Source organism: Uloborus diversus, unplaced genomic scaffold (assembly GCF_026930045.1).
Source record: "Uloborus diversus isolate 005 unplaced genomic scaffold, Udiv.v.3.1 scaffold_14, whole genome shotgun sequence".
Classification (NCBI taxonomy): Eukaryota; Metazoa; Arthropoda; class Arachnida; order Araneae; family Uloboridae; genus Uloborus; species Uloborus diversus.
The window spans coordinates 7,017,000-7,033,289 of record NW_026558098.1 but is presented as its reverse complement, the minus strand read 5'-3'; the positions used below and the strand labels follow the sequence as shown (position 1 = coordinate 7,033,289).

Here is a 16,290-nt window from a genome sequence, read left to right as displayed (position 1 = left end):
ACGCAGTTGACATTCTTTATTCTCATGCTTGAAAATCAATTTATGACATTCACAAGTAGTTTATGCCACATTTGGATACATCCACATTGAACGAATTTTTAAAAACCATCTGGTATAAGATACAAGCATATCAGTTCAGCAATGATGTCGCTAAGCAGCTAGACAAGGAACAGATACAAAGTCAAAGATAGACACTACCAGTAACTTTTCTATTAATCAAAGAGGTCCATCCACAAATAATGCCACTTTTGACATCGTTTGCGGATTTGTGACAAGGGGGAAAAGCCGGGGATAACAAGAAGTAAGACACATCAAAAAATCCTCATCCTACTTATATTTTCTCTTTATTAAATCTTTAAATAGAAATTGAAAGATGGATGGTCAAAGATGGTCAATGAAGATACATTCTCTTTGTTAGAGGTTATAGTTAAGAAAATTTCTTTGAACAATCTTTACAATGGTTTGTCACAGTATTAAGTCTCAAATGTACTTTTAAGACGGTCGGATAAGAAGGGACTTGAAAAGAAACTTCAGAGGCATAAGATTTTTTTTTTTTTTTTTCAGAACAGATATTTAAGTGTGCTGTTAATAAAGGGTGCTCAGAAAGTTCTACAAAGCAAACTTTTCAGTCAGATGGTTTCTCGTCGCAACAGGTACTTAAACGTTATCTTGAACTTCAAGCGTCAGAAAATATCCACACGAATACAGTTTACTCGTCAGTGTGAATTTTCAGGAGTCTCTTTAAATTTGTTACCGTTAAAAAATGCATTAAAACAAATTTCACACCAGTAAGGCTTCTGGTCAGTGTGGATCCTTAGATGCATCTTTAAGCACAGAATAATACCCTTAAGCAATGTTCACAGGAATATGGTTTCTCACCAGTATGGATTCTGGAAAGTCTTTTGAGTCCTGTCAAGTCGGAAAATATCTTCAATCATTGTTCATAGGAATACGGTTTCGCGCCACTGTGGATCCTCATATGTTTCTTTAACTGCCAAGAGGCGGAAAAGCCTTTGAATGTTCACAGAAATACGGTTTCTAACCTTCATGACTTCTCACGTGTGTCTTTAAATGTGTACGGTCGATAAATGCCTTCGAGCAAATTTTGCAGGGTTAAGGTTTCTCGTCAGTATGGATTCTCAGATGCCTCTTTAAGCTTGAAGATTGGGAAAATAAGTTTGAACAATGTTCACATAAATATGGTTTCTCACCAGTATGGATTCTGGAAAGTCTTTTGAGTCCTGTCAAGTCGGAAAATGTCTTCAATCATTGTTCATAGGAATACGGTTTCGCGCCACTGTGGATCCTCATATGTTTCTTTAACTGCCAAGAGGCGGAAAAGCCTTTGAGCAATGTTCACAGAAATACGGTTTCTAACCTTCATGACTTCTCACGTGTGTCTTTAAATGTGTACGGTCGATAAAATGCCTTGGAGCAAATTTTGCAGGGTTAAGGTTTCTCGTCAGTATGGATTCTCAGATGCCTCTTTAAGCCTGAAGATTGGGAAAATAAGTTTGAACAATGGTCACAGGAATATGGTTTCTCACCAGTATGGATTCTTAAATGTCTTTTGAACGCAGACCAGGCAGAAAATGTCTTTGAACAATATTTACAAGAGTGAGGTTTCTCGTCAGTATGGATCCTCAGGTGTGTCTTTAAATTTGAAGGAAAGGAAAATGTCTTCGAACAATATTTACAGGAATACGGTTTCTCGCCCGTATGGATTCGCAGGTGTGACTTAAAGCCTGTAACGTTGGAAAATGTCTTAGAACACTGATCACAGGAGTACGGTTTTTCGTAAGTATGGATTCTCAGATGCCTCTTTAAGCACGCAGCATTGGAAAGTACCTTTAAGCAATGTTCACAGGAATATGGTTTCTCGTTCGTATGAATTCTCATATGCGACTTTTTATGCCAAGAAGTGGGAAATGTCTCCAAACAAATTTCACAGGGATACGGTTTCTCGCCAGTATGAATCCTCAGGTGTACTTTTAAAATAGAAGAAGTGGAAAATGCCTTCGAGCAATGTTCACAGGAATACGGTTTCTCGCCCGTATGGCTTCTCAGGTGTGCTTTAAAACCTGCAACACTAGAAAATGCCTTGGAGCAAATTACACAGGAGTACGGTTTATCGTCAGAATGGGTCCTCAGATGCCTCTTTAAGTTTGAAGATAGGGAAAATACTTTTGAACAAAGTTCACAGGAATAAAGCTTCTCACCAGTATGGGTGCTCAAATGTCTTTTGAGCCTACTACTGTTGTAAAATGCCTTCGAGCAATGTTCACAGGAATACGGTTTCTCGCCCGTATGGCTTCTCAGGTGTGTTTTAAAACCTGTAAAACTAGAAAATGCCTTAAAGCAATGTTCACAGGAATACGGTTTCTCGCCAGTATGGATTCTCAGGTGTTTCTTTAAATTTGAAGAGTAGGAAAATGTCTTCGAACAGTTTTCGCAGGAGTAAGGTTTCTCGCCAGTATGAGTACTTTGCTGCATTTTTAAGCTTGAAACTTTGGAGTATACAACTAAACCATGTACACTCGAATGCTGGTTCTCAGCATCATGTATGTCCGAAAGATGCTCCATTGCCGAAAAGTGTGCAAGTAGGATTGCAATGAGCTCACGATATTATGGATTCCTCAATGTTTCGCTTGAAAAAAAAAAAAAAAACATTTGAAAACGCTTTCCATTAGTACAGATTTTTTTAAATAAGAACTATCACATATGTCGGAATAAAAGCTATTATAGCTAAAATTTAAAAAGCACAGTTCTTCCAGCTGCAGATCGTCAGTTAAACTTTTCGAGGGTGTACGCAACTTGTAGAAGAAAACATACTTTTTACTGTAGCTTTTGTTCTTGGATTTTATCTCAGAGTCCAAGCGTTTTTAATAAGTAAGATTCAAACATTCGTGTCTTTGAACTATTCAGTTGGTTTGCACAGCGGGTACCAAACTGAGCTATGAAAAACAAAATTACGTTGAAGATCTGTCACAAAACTGAAGTTTTAAGGACATAGTTTCATAAGTAGAAGCAGATTTTCAGTTTTCTGTAATATTTTCTTACACACACAAAGACTTTTGCATCACAGTTTTCAATTTTATAACGTTTTACAATCTGTTTAGAAAAGCAAAACTACTGCTGAGTGACTATTTTCAGTTAAGGAGTGTGATCTGAGAATTTTAAAACATTTCAATTAAATGCTTTTTGAATTTGAATACAGCTGACTTTATCCCTCGAAGTTGTGTGAGTAAACGCTTCGTTAATATAATGTTGCACAAGGTCTTCCAAACAAATGGGAAGAAATGAGAACAATAACGTACGTTTAATGTACGTAACGTTTTCAACTCATCGTACTGATTACTGCACAAAACGCGGTGAAATATTTAGCGGAAATCAAACGAGAAGTTTCGTGTCAGACAGCAAGCTTGATCTTCTTTCTTTCGATTAGCAGTTTTTTATTATGGTTTTGCTGCTTCACAACGTCTTTGCATATTTAAATCATATTTTTCTGTCATGTAGATTAAAACTATAATTACTGATGATTGCACAAATTATGGTGAATATTTAACGGAAATCAAACGAGAACTTCTGTGTCAGGCAGCTACCTTCGATTCCTTTCTTTTAATTAACAGTTTTTTACATAATGGTTTTGCTGCTTCGCAATGTCTTTGTTTATTTAAACCATATTTTGCTGGCACGTAGGCTGGCATTAAAAATCAAATAAGTAGTTACATACCATTCTCTCTGTCTTGTACACTTTGGTATTAAAACTCGGGACGAAATGAAAGGCGAGAGCTATATAAAATAAACTGTTGATAGTCGTACGATTTCTTGTTTGTGCACATTTCACTGCATAAGTCTAAGCGAGCACGAGAACTACCCGAATATGAAGGTTTACATTGCTTGAAATATTAACTGGCGACATTACGCTAACTGTCTGGGCATATTACAATCTGAACTTCTAAATACGCTTCTTCAAACAACTGGTTTTACGAAATTTCTCAGTTAATGTTTGTTAAGCCAATTCCAACACATTATGCTTGCTCAAATCCAACAACATTCATTCCATATAATTGCTGAAAAGAAATGAAAAGCATTAGAGTATAGAAAAAAAAAATAACTCAAATTACAAAGGATACAAAATATTTGAAACATAAGGCACTGAAAACAAAACTTAAGTGAATGCAAAAACAAATAAATAAAAATTAAAATATGAAAATAAATAATGCGTATGTAAATAGAGAATTAAAGTTTTTTTTAATCTGATGACAAAAAACACACCTTTGAGAGATATAGTTATAATACGCCTCCACTCCATTCTCTTCTCTTAACGCGAAGCCTTAGGTTGTTAACTGTGCTTTTCTCCACCTCACCCCACCTGTTTGCGATACGCCTTAGATTGCACCGCACGAAGGGTCCGCAAGGTGGGCCCATAACTTGGCGGACAAGAATCATTAGTTATCTACGGACGTGATACATTACGCAAGGGAAGGTCTCCTGCTTGGCGTCAGCCCAGCTTGGAGTTTAGCTTAATATGTGAACCTGTCGCACCGTGTTGTTAATTGTACCGACCAATAGAGCTGTTTGAGAACTCAGTCGTCATATGCAAGCATTCTGAATGCATAATGCGACTCCGAGCAAGTTGCGGTAACACTCGGTAAAGGAGATCAGTTTCTACCTTGATAACTGCTTCTCTATTTTGTTAGGTTCTAACGAGATCACAAGAAAATAAAATCTTGTTTCAATCAAACGATAATCATTTGAACAGGACAAGCTTAAATGATTCGTCGATTTTCAAAGAACTGCTTAGCAAGAAGTGGGGCAGATGGATACAGGAAAATCATTACATTATTTTTAATAGTTGCAAATTTCGGCTCAGTCTTGGAATCTCTACCTTAGATTATGATATGAATTAAAAAACAAAACTAAAATTAGGTTAACGTTTTAAAAAAAAATTGGTTTTATTAAACAACTAGAAAATCGCCCGTCAAGGTACGACGGGAGAAAATTGCTTTTCCGTTTCAACGAAGACATTACCATTTTGGTGATAGTTTGATAGTTGAAATTGTAGCCCTAACTCCAGTGGATTAACCCCAAACTCCATTAGATAGCGTCAATTGTTTTGGTTCTTTATATATATATATATATATATATATATATATATATATATATATATATATATATATATATATATATATATATATATATATATATATATATACTAGAGGACCCGACAGACGTTGTTCTGTTCAAACTTTGTAAATTGAAAAGCTAAAAAATTTCAGTAAACCATCAAGTGTTTGAACCGTTTTGTTGAAAAAAAAAAGTAAAAATAGAATGTTTTAAGCTGCTTGGTTTCAGAATGCGTATATTTATTACAACTTGATTTATCTAATGCCCACTACGCAGTTGTTTTATTAACTACTTTTTATCGCGTAACTTGAAAGATCTTCCTAGATTGCATATTTTGCTCTTTCAACCATATTCAAAGGATAAAAAGATACTAAGTGAAAAAAAAACTAACTACCCATCTAGAACAAACGGGAGATCATACTGCAACATCCCCCCTATGAAAAAGAATAAAACAATCGAAAGGATATTGTTTAAAAAAATGATAAAGGTTCTTAAAGGTTCTCAGTTCTCTGAATAAGCGAAAATCCCTCATCCACCCTCCCGATGTAAAATAAACATTCTTCAACTAAAAACTCTTTAAAGCGCAAAACAATTCTTTGCAATTCGAAATATTTCGCCAAATAAGCAAAAAATACAATAAATTTCATTAACAGTAGCTTTAAAATGTAAACAAATGATCACGCAACTCTATTGTTTATAGCCAAAGTCGCTAAGCTACCACGTTACTGTAATCCAGTCGATGAGTGAGCGAAGCCAACTCCGACCGATTAGCGGTCCGATCTTTTGAGCGAAAACTTTTAAAACTTCATACATTGCCTAATTTGTTTTTTCCACCAATAAAGATCTTTCACTGCACTGATCTTTTGTGTACAGAAACTACCCTGTTGTAATTTATCTGGACGAAAATAAAATTTGTTTCGTCTTTAAATTCCATCAACTTTTCCTTTAATAAGGTACTGATTAGTTAGATAATCCTTAAAGTATTCTTGACATCGGTGCCAAAACTCAGATGGATTTGAGCCGAGAAACAAATGTTGCTAGGTACGGTACTTTCTGATCATTTGATTAGGAAAACCGAAAGCACCGATCTAGTCACATGGCTTACTACGACGACAGAACACACGTTTTGCGTGAACCTTCCAGTACTTTACTTTAAAATATATCTCGGGACCTAAAATTGCTGCTTTTAAGAAATGGAAAAAAAAAGGCTTCACTCTCTCTCTTTCTCTAAGTTAGATCTATTCTCAATTGACATATCACGATAGGAAATTTCATTACAAAAAGCAGAGCTGGCTTTCTTATTGTCCTTTGGCAATGGGTTAAATATTTATTTCAGTTCTCGATCAACAATAGGTTAAAATAAATATTAATAAATTTGGGAGATATAACCATCCAATATTTAAATTTATTAATTCATTAACAAAAACGTTTCCGATATTTTCCATCGCGCTTCGAAACCATGCTTGCCACAACTTAATTACATACAAAAAAGTTGATTAAAATTGGTCCAGCCTTTTAAAAGTCTTATGGTGACAAACGTCCGCACAGAAGATTTTTATATATTAAGATATATACAGTCGAGTCCCGACTTACGCGAGGGATGCGTTCCAAGACTCCTCGCGTAAGTTGAAATTTCGCGCTGTGATAATGTATATGCATACAAATTTTTTAGAAGCATACCAAATTCTTTTAGACACTTATAAAAAAAAAAAAAAAAAAACTCAAACTGCTGCAAAGCATTCCTCAACTATACTTTAGAGTTTCTTGCAAGAAGAAATTAACTTTTACTGTATTTAAAAAAAATAAAAAACTGTTTTATTCAACATGAAATAATTTAAGATGCACAAAATGAATGATCAACGGGAAGGGAAAGACATAAACCAAAAAATAGGGTGCGCACAATATGTAGTAATAATAAAATGCTGCACTATAATAGTACTGTACAGTAGATACGGTAACAATATTTAAGAGTTAAAAAATGAAGATAATGATGATTTATGCTCCATGATTAGATCGATATTCTTCTTAAATACATTTTTAAATACGGTTGCTTTGCCTTTTCTTTTATAACGTTTCAATTTGTGGCAACGTGATGAGTAGACTAGTTTGGTGTGGGAATTTTCGCTGTTATTCACGAAATCAATATTCAGTAGCCAATAACGAAGTCAAAACTTCCTTCCCCCCAAAAAAAATCGTGTTGTGGACGAAAAATTCGCGTTAGCTCTAAAATTCGTTTCTCATGAAAACTTCGCATTATAGCTATTTCGCGTAAGTCGAATCACGCTGTAGCGGGAGTCGACTGTGTATATATATATATATATATATATATATATATATATATATATATATATATAAACTCTCTGTATTATTTATCAAACTTCATAAGTATAATAAGTAAGTAGCAAAATATATTTAATTTACTGCTTTGCTTCGCAGTAATAAATACATTATAATAACACTTATAATAAAAAATTACCATGCGGCGCAGTGTTGAGAAAATTAATCATCCATGTGCCGCGAGAATTAAATATCCTTCAAGAGAAAGCCAAATGCTTTGGTGTTGAAAATACACCGATCACAGCAACATCACGTGACCATGACGTATGAAATTTAAAGTTTCTTGGATTTCTCCGGGACCCCTTATCTGATCCAGACCAAATTACAATGGGATCATCTGGGAAGTATACCCTTCCAAACAAAAAAAAAATCTAATCGGTTTAGTAGTGCTGGAATAATTCGAAAACACACATAAAAAGCCGCGATACGAAATCATAACCTCCTTTTTGAAGTCGGTTAAAAACACAGAAAAGAATCCCATCTGTTAAATTTTGTTTAAAAGAAAGTATTTATTTTTTTTGAATAGTTTCCTCTTATTATCGTTTCCCAATCATTTTTGTAAAAATTAGTATGTATAGAAGCTATGGGACCACGACATCCCTTTATGCCAGGGCTGATTTCATTAACCAATCCGCCACTGTATTCAACTAGGGTTTAAAGAGCATGCGTCTCGTCTTTTGTTTGTGCCAGAAAAAGAAATTCCTCCCCCTTGTAAAATTACCATAATGCGAATTACGTCCTTCTGGCTGTCAAGTATAGAATTAAAAAAAGGACAATTTAATTCAAAACCAACCCAAAAGAAACTATTTTTCCCTTCAAATAATGAGACAGTACTGATAATTAAAGAAAGACAAATTTGTTTTCATAAAACGTAATCTTTTCCAACTAAAAGAGAACCTTTAGAAAAAATTAACGGAGGAAGGGAGTGAAATGTTTTTTGTTTCACCAGACAGAGTAACTTTCAAAGAAAATGGATTAACCCGTTTTTGATATTTCATTTTTCAAGCATTGTAAACTAACTTCACATAACGAATATAATAAAAGTCGAATGAAAAGGCAATATGAAAATTAAAACTTACTTGTTAGGATGAAAGATGTAGTGTAGAACAACTGAAAAAGTTCAGTCGACGCCTTTTTTTTTGTAGAACAATTATTTTCAAGCAGAATTTCAAACTAATCATTCACTATTCCAGCTAACGAGAACGAAGACACAGACCTTACAACAACACAACCAAACAACGCTTTACTTTACATTAGCTCTGGATATCAGATCCGAAAATAAAGCTTTGTGCAATACGTCTCTCCTCTTCAATAGCAGATGTACTCGAAGGTAAAATCATGACGTCATTGTGGGTATTAACAGTCAATAAGGGTATTGTATCACACAAAAATCCGATTTGCCGTGTCCTTGACACATTCATTTTTTTCGGTTGAAAAAAAAAATCTTTCTATTTGTAAAAGTGGTCTTTTAAAAGTATCTAACTTATTCGCAACTGCAATAAACTATAGGGGGCACTGCAGCGATTGTCTAATGGCGGATGAAAAAGGTAAAACGAAAAAATGAAGTAGCTTATAACTTGCTTTAACGCTTACTGAATGGCAGTAATTTTTCGTCGTGTTTGTGGGAAGCTTTCTTTTCTATTCTTCTGAAATTACATTACACCATTAACTGTCTGAAGCCTATATTTTACCATCAAAGAAAACACGTGGAGTGGAATGTTTTACCTATTTCTTTAATATTGTTAATCACCACGAGGTCAGGGCCGGATTAGTCATAGAGCAGCAGAAGTAGCAAATGCTACGGGCCCCGCACTTTTAGGGGCCCCGTGCCATGAGAAAGAAATTCCAGAAAAAAACTACTTTCCCGTACTTTTACCCGTTTAAATTTTTCTATTTAGATCTAGCTTTTTTAAATGTTCAGGTAAATTAAGAATGCTTAACGCGCCTAAAGAAGTTTTCACTTCAAGAATTTTATCATAGGTGCAAGGAGGAACGGGGGAGGGGTGGCTTCTTGCATCATTCAGAGACGGTTCTCCTCCGAATTTAGGGCCTGAAAACGCAATTTTTGGGAATATCAGGAGAAAGAGGTTTCTGAAGCGTTAAAAGCACAAATCTTAAAAGCACAGTTTAAAGCTCTCTTTGGCGATATTAGACAAGAGAAAGGGAAAGGGTTACCATCCAGAAATTACTTGAAAGTGGCTTTCTTCTTAAGGGTTTCGAAATTGGAGTCCTGAAAAGGTAATTATTAATCATCCTTAAACTCTTTTTGGTCTTTATGTCAATTTGTCACCCTCAAAAATTGCCGCCCGTGACACTGTAAGCAACAATGAGCAAAAACCTTTTTCTTTTGCATCACCAAAGGTAGCCGAAAACTTTTTTATTCAAACTTGAAATTCAGTAAAATTCAGGGAGAAAATTGTTAATCGAAAACCCGCTAAAACTGCTTTTTGGAACTTCAGTTTCGAAAAATCTCCATGGGGGAAATCCGAAGCAAGATTCCTTCCTTTCACGTCATCTAAAGTGGCCTACAAGTGCGTATTTTGGACTATATTTTCAAAAAATTTCTATTCGGGTGTACCTCTCCGCCTCCAGTATTGTTAACGATGGTCTAAAATGTACTTTTAAGACTTCAACTTCAAAAAAATTCCGGGTTGCCTTGGAGCGTGCCCTGAACCCCAATCCTTACTAAAAGTAACCAGCGGTGATCTACAATCACGTTTTCAACACTTTTCTATTTCGAAAAATCTCCAGGGGATGGCTTTCGTGAACTCGATCCACCCCCATCCCAAAATCACCAAGATCGTATAAAATTATCCTTTTAGAGTCTACAATTTCGAAAATGCTCTGCTCAAAATTATGTTTTTAGCTTAAAAATAAACTGGAAAATTTTCCAATGGGGCCTCCTTGAACACCCCTCTTCCCACAACAACATTAAAGATAATACAGTTCTATTTAAAACTTCAATTTTTAAAAAAACGCCTGGAGAGAGTCGTTGTGCACACAAAATTTTCCCTTTAATTTTACTTAAGATAGAATTTTCGACTTCAGTTTCAAAACATCTCTGAGTAAGGGCCTCCGAACCTTCTTTCTTCCTAATGTCATGAGGGGTCGTTAGAAATGAGTTTTTAGAATTAAAATATCGAAAGTTTTCCGGGGGTAAACCCCCCACCCCCTCCCTTTAAATCGTTCAAAAATTGCGTTTTTGGAATTAAAAGTTAAAAACGTGTAGTAACGAGAAAACGAGGGGCAATATAAGGGGGTCATAACCCTCGTAAAGCTTTGAAATTATATCCATATTTATGAATTCATGCATGTTATATGTGCACCTCCCGTCTCCATGAAGAAGTGCACTATTGTTGTTCATGTTTCCTACATGTACTCATGTAAAAACGACGGCCTCTTAAAAACGAGTACTCGAGCGATGGACTGCTCGAATTCTCGATCATCACTTTCCGAGTACTCGAGCTATAGTGCCTAGAAAGAGTAGTGTGCCGATCAACGGACGAAAACTGAGGTCCAAAGAGTTCTATAAATTTAATAGGGATAGTATAGAACTCTTCGGTGACGTCAGCAGATCTGCGGAAAATCCAGTTGGCGCTGCGTCCAGGGAGCACGCTATGTTCCTCAATCTGACTCGTTTTAAATCAGCGATTACAAGCTGCTTAAAAGCTCCGTTTTTCGAATCGAACTTACACTATATGACCAAAAGTATTAGGACACTTCCAAAAATTCACATTTTTAAGGCTTTCTCAAGAAATAAAAGATAAATTACTTTGTAACTTTTGTCACATAACAGGTATGCTCCAGCTGTCAATTTCCAATAAAAATTATATCATCCTTCCGTTTCGGGGGTCAGTAACAAATAGAAGAAAGCAAAATTGCTTTTTGGTCATCCTTTATCGTAAATAGCTGAGAATGAGCTGTAAATTTCAAAAAATAGTTAGCTTACTATGCACAATCATTTTTCATACTTTTGAGAAGGTATCACTGATATTCACGAAAATATAAGCATTTCTTTCAAAACTAAATTTTATTTGAAGATTTTTGACTAATAACATGCAAAGTTTTTGATCAGAACTTACGAAACTTTCAAAAAACTTGACAGTATACAAGAGAATACTAAAATTTGAAATTAAAATGTTTAAAATTCGATAAAATATGAGCAGTTAAAGCAATTTTTTTTTCTGTGCATGCGCGAAAGATAGCAATTTAAAACTTTCATAATATAAAACCCAACTAACTTCTTCAACTCATAAAAAAATTCCAGTTCAATATCTTAAAATTTCAGAAAGTTATCAGCGATCTAATGAGCCGAATTTCAATAATTCTTGGGTAGGCGATGAACTGTGAGGGGTCGTTCGCAAGTTTGTAACGTTTGCTTGCAATCGTTCAATATGATTCATGATGAAAACTGCTTATTTGCGAACGATCTCTCGCGATTCGTAGCCTAACCAAGAGTTATTCAAAGTCGGCTCATTAGTTTGCTGATAACTTTCTAAATTTTTGAGACATTGAACTGGAATTGTTTTATGAGTTGAGGAATCTAGTTGGGCATTAGATGATGAAAGTAATAAATTGGTATCTTTCGCGCATGCGCAGTGATAAATTAATTGCTTTAAATGTCCATATTTTATCAAATTTTCAACATTTTAATTTCAAATTTTAGTTTCATGCTTCTCTTGCATGTTGTCAAGTTTTCTGAAAGTTTCGTAAGCTTTGATGAAAAACTTTGCGTGTTACGAGCCAAAAACCTTCAAATAAAATTTATAGTTTTGCAAGAAATTCTTATATTTTCGTGCGTATCAGTGATACCTTCTCAAAAGTATGAAATGTGATTGTACAAACATCGTAAGCGAACTTATTTCTGAAATCTACAGCTTATTCTGAGCAATTTACGATGAATGATGACAAAAAAATTTTTGTTTTCCTCAATTTGTTACTGACTCCCGAAACGCAAGGGTGATATAATTTTTATTGGAAATTGACAGCCAGAGCATACCTGTTATGTGACAAAAGTTACAAAGTAATTGATCTTTTATTTCTTGAGAAATCCTTAAAAATGTGAATTTTTGAAAGTGTCCGAACACTTTTGGTCATATAGTGTATTTCACCGTTAAAGATAAATTCTCGAACAAGTTCTGTACATGGCAGGGGTGTTTATTTATGTTTCGAAGACACACAAACATTACATGACTACTCTTTAATGAATGTAGTACACAACAATCTTTTAAAACATTAAAAAAAATAATAATTTTATGAAACTTAAGCACTATATTCAGTAAGTTACTGCCCATTAGCCAGGGTTAAGGCAGAAATACAGGAAATACACCGCCAGTTCAGTCATTTCCAGCCGAGAACTGCAGTTTCATGCTTATTAGCACTCATCAGCCCAGCATAGGAAAGTGACTGAGCTGGAGATGGAAAAACCTCTTAAGGAAGCCAAGAGTGCCAAACAAACCGGCAGCTAACATAGAATTAGCTCAGACCAGACGAGTGACCGAAACAATGGTTCGGTTCGACTCGGAACACTGAATATACCATGCCTTGCCTTCAATGTTCGAGTCGAACCGAACCATTGTTTCGGTCACTCGTCTGGTCTGAGCTAATTCTATATTAGCTACCAGTTTGTTTGGCACTCTTGGCTTCCTTAAGAGGTTTTTCCATCTCCAGCTCAGTAACTTTCCTATGTCGGGCTGATGAGTGCTAATAAGCACGAAACTGCAGTCCTCGGCTGGAAATGACTGAGCTGGCGGTGTATTTCATGTACTTAAGCACTAGTTTGTTAGCAATAATGTGTTTTTTTCATATTTTACTTTATTTCGCCCGATATTTCCTTAAAGCAATTGACGTGACCTTTCATCGTTCCTGGAAAGAAAAAAGGAAACTGGATAGTAAAACTTGCCAAAAGAAATTTTTGAAGAACTGCACGTCTCCTCCTTATTAAAACTGCTTCTGAATTATTTCGGCTAATTAAAATATCATTTGCCAAAATATGCAGTCTAAATTTTTCAAATTTGATACAAAATAGAGAAGTTTAAATTTAGAATTTATTTTACGATAAAAAAAAATAGTTAAAGGTGTTGTTTATGCATAAACTGACCTACTTTTGGCGAAGAAGCTCTCACAGTAAAGTAGTTAATTAAATGTCTGAAATGTGTGCACAGTAAAGCTTTACATTAAAAATCGATAACATTCAGAAACGAGATTAATCAATTAACGGTCTAGAAAATAAAATGGCTGATTTGAATAGACCAACTGATTAAGAAAGCATACGTTTGTCTTCAACTTTCTTAAAGCGAACCACTTGGTTAACAAAATTCCCTGCAATCGAATTTAATGGCGCTTATGAAATTTCGTATGTCTTGTTCACTCAGACACAATAACACCATGTCTGTGAACGTGCTGGGAAGGGGATTCTGCCTCTCAGTCAAGACGGAAAAGCACTCCAAACACAGATGGGCGAGGTATCTCCTCTCTTCGGCCTTCCTCACTTTGAATAGAATCATATCGGCGTAGATCGGGAATTCATCAGCCAATCGATCACAGTGAAAAGCCTTGCGGATGCCTTCATTCCGGAGATATGGTGCGACCTTGCTGACTTTCTGTCTCGCAATGTCATAAAAGGACACCCTCGATCCCGCTATTTGGGTGTCCTTCATCCGCTGAATCTCCGCACGACATTTTGACTCGACATTGACTAGGAACTTCCAATCCCAGGGAAATTTCTTCTTCCAGTCGATGACGATGCCTTTCAACACACACATGGCAACAATCACTTTCACCATTTCATGTTCTTTTTGTACATGACACAGAGCTGCATACAGTGGACAGACCCCCTTTTTATCCCTAACGAGAGGATTCACCCCACTGAACAACAGCTTTTTTGAAATGCCAACGTATCGTCTGCTTGCAGCAAGGTGCAAAGGGGTCCACCCCTTGTCATTCTGAATGTCAATTTCACTGTCTGCATCGACCAGGAGTTCTGCTGTAGCCTCCTTCCCGAAAAGCAGAGCAGCGTGGAGTGGTGTCTGTCCGTCTCGATCTTGGAGACGCATACTTGCGTCGGCCGCAATCAGCTTCTTCACTATACCTGCAAATCCATTACTTGCAGCAAGATGTAGAGGGGTCCGTCCCTCGTCAGTCTGAATGTCAATTTCACCGTCTGCATCGACCAGGAGTTCTGCTGTAGCCTCCTTCCCGGAAAGCAGAGCAGCGTGGAGTGGTGTCTGTCCGTCTCGATCTTGGAGACGCATACTTGCGTCAGCCGCAATCAGCTTCTTCACTATACCTGCAAATCCATTACTTGCAGCAAGATGTAGAGGAGTCTGCCCATTGTCATTCTGAATGTCAATTTCACCGTCTGCATCGACCAGGAGTTCTGCTGTAGCCTCCTTCCCGGAAAGCAGAGCAGCGTGGAGTGGTGTCTGTCCGTCTCGATCTTGGAGACGCATACTTGCGTCAGCCGCAATCAGCTTCTTCACTATACCTGCAAATCCATTACTTGCAGCAAGATGTAGAGGGGTCCGTCCCTCGTCAGTCTGAATGTCAATTTCACCGTCTGCATCGACCAGGAGTTCTGCTGTAGCCTCCTTCCCGGAAAGCAGAGCAGCGTGGAGTGGTGTCTGTCCGTCTCGATCTCGGAGACGCATACTTGCGTCGGCCGCAATCAGCTTCTTCACTATACCTGCAAATCCATTACTTGCAGCAAGATGTAGAGGGGTCCGTCCCTCGTCAGTCTGAATGTCAATTTCACCGTCTGCATCGACCAGGAGTTCTGCTGTAGCCTCCTTCCCGGAAAGCAGAGCAGCGTGGAGTGGTGTCTGTCCGAATCGATCTCGGAGACGCATACTTGCGTCGGCCGCAATCAGCTTCTTCACTATACCTGCAAATCCATTACTTGCAGCAAGATGTAGAGGGGTCCGTCCCTCGTCAGTCTGAATGTCAATTTCACCGTCTGCATCGACCAGGAGTTCTGCTGTAGCCTCCTTCCCGGAAAGCAGAGCAGCGTGGAGTGGTGTCTGTCCGAATCGATCTCGGAGACGCATACTTGCGTCGGCCGCAATCAGCTTCTTCACTATACCTGCAAATCCATTACTTGCAGCAAGATGTAGAGGAGTCTGCCCATTGTCATTCTGAATGTCAATTTCACCGTCTGCATCGACCAGGAGTTCTGCTGTAGCCTCCTTCCGGGAAAACAGAGCAGCGTGGAGGGGCGTGTCTCCGTCTTTATCCTGGATACGCACATCCGCTTTGGCAGCAATCAGCTTCTTCACTATAACCGAAAAGCCACTCCTTGCAGCAAGATGTAGAGGAGTTCTGCCATTCCTGTCTTGGATGTTGATTCCGCAATCTGCATCCATCAGAAACTCTGCTGCAGGTTCTTCCCCCTTTTCCAAAGCAGCACGGAGAGGTGTGTCACTCTTCTTTCCTCGCATACGGGCATCGAAGCCTTTGGCAAGCAACCTCCCTACTTCCTCTGCATCTCCTTTATCTGCTGCCTGATGCAAAGAAGTCCGGCCGTCTACATCTGTTTCTTTCTTATGTACGGATTTGGGCACTGGAAGACGTTTCCTGGGAAAAAAAGAATTTCTAGGTTATCACAAACGCTCAATTACAACTGAAAATCGATCTGCTACAGGCATCATTTCACCACATTGATGGGACAGACAAAACTTAAAATTAAATTGAGTATACTTAAAATACACCTCCTGCTTGGTTATTCCATCCGAGGACTGCAGTTTCGTGCTTTTTAGCACTCATCAGCAGCCCGGAATAGGAACTACCTGAGCTGGAGGCAAAAAATCTCTTAAGGGAGCCAAACAA

General features: G+C 37.3%; 1 protein-coding gene across 1 annotated transcript; it reads right to left on the bottom strand.

Moving 5' to 3' along the window:
• Positions 1–13,775: 13,775 nt before the first annotated feature.
• LOC129232885 (serine/threonine-protein phosphatase 6 regulatory ankyrin repeat subunit A-like) lies at positions 13,776–15,902 on the bottom strand. Its single transcript, XM_054866987.1, has one exon. It carries the CDS (start codon positions 15,900–15,902, stop codon positions 13,776–13,778), a length of 2,127 nt encoding a protein of 708 aa, XP_054722962.1.
• Between the last annotated feature and the right edge of the window lie 388 nt (positions 15,903–16,290).

Bases quoted from the DNA above. Each gene is read 5' to 3' on its own strand.
- LOC129232885 (XM_054866987.1), bottom strand. From the start codon at position 15,902: ATGCGAGGAAAGAAGAGTGACACACCTCTCCGTGCTGCTTTGGAAAAG.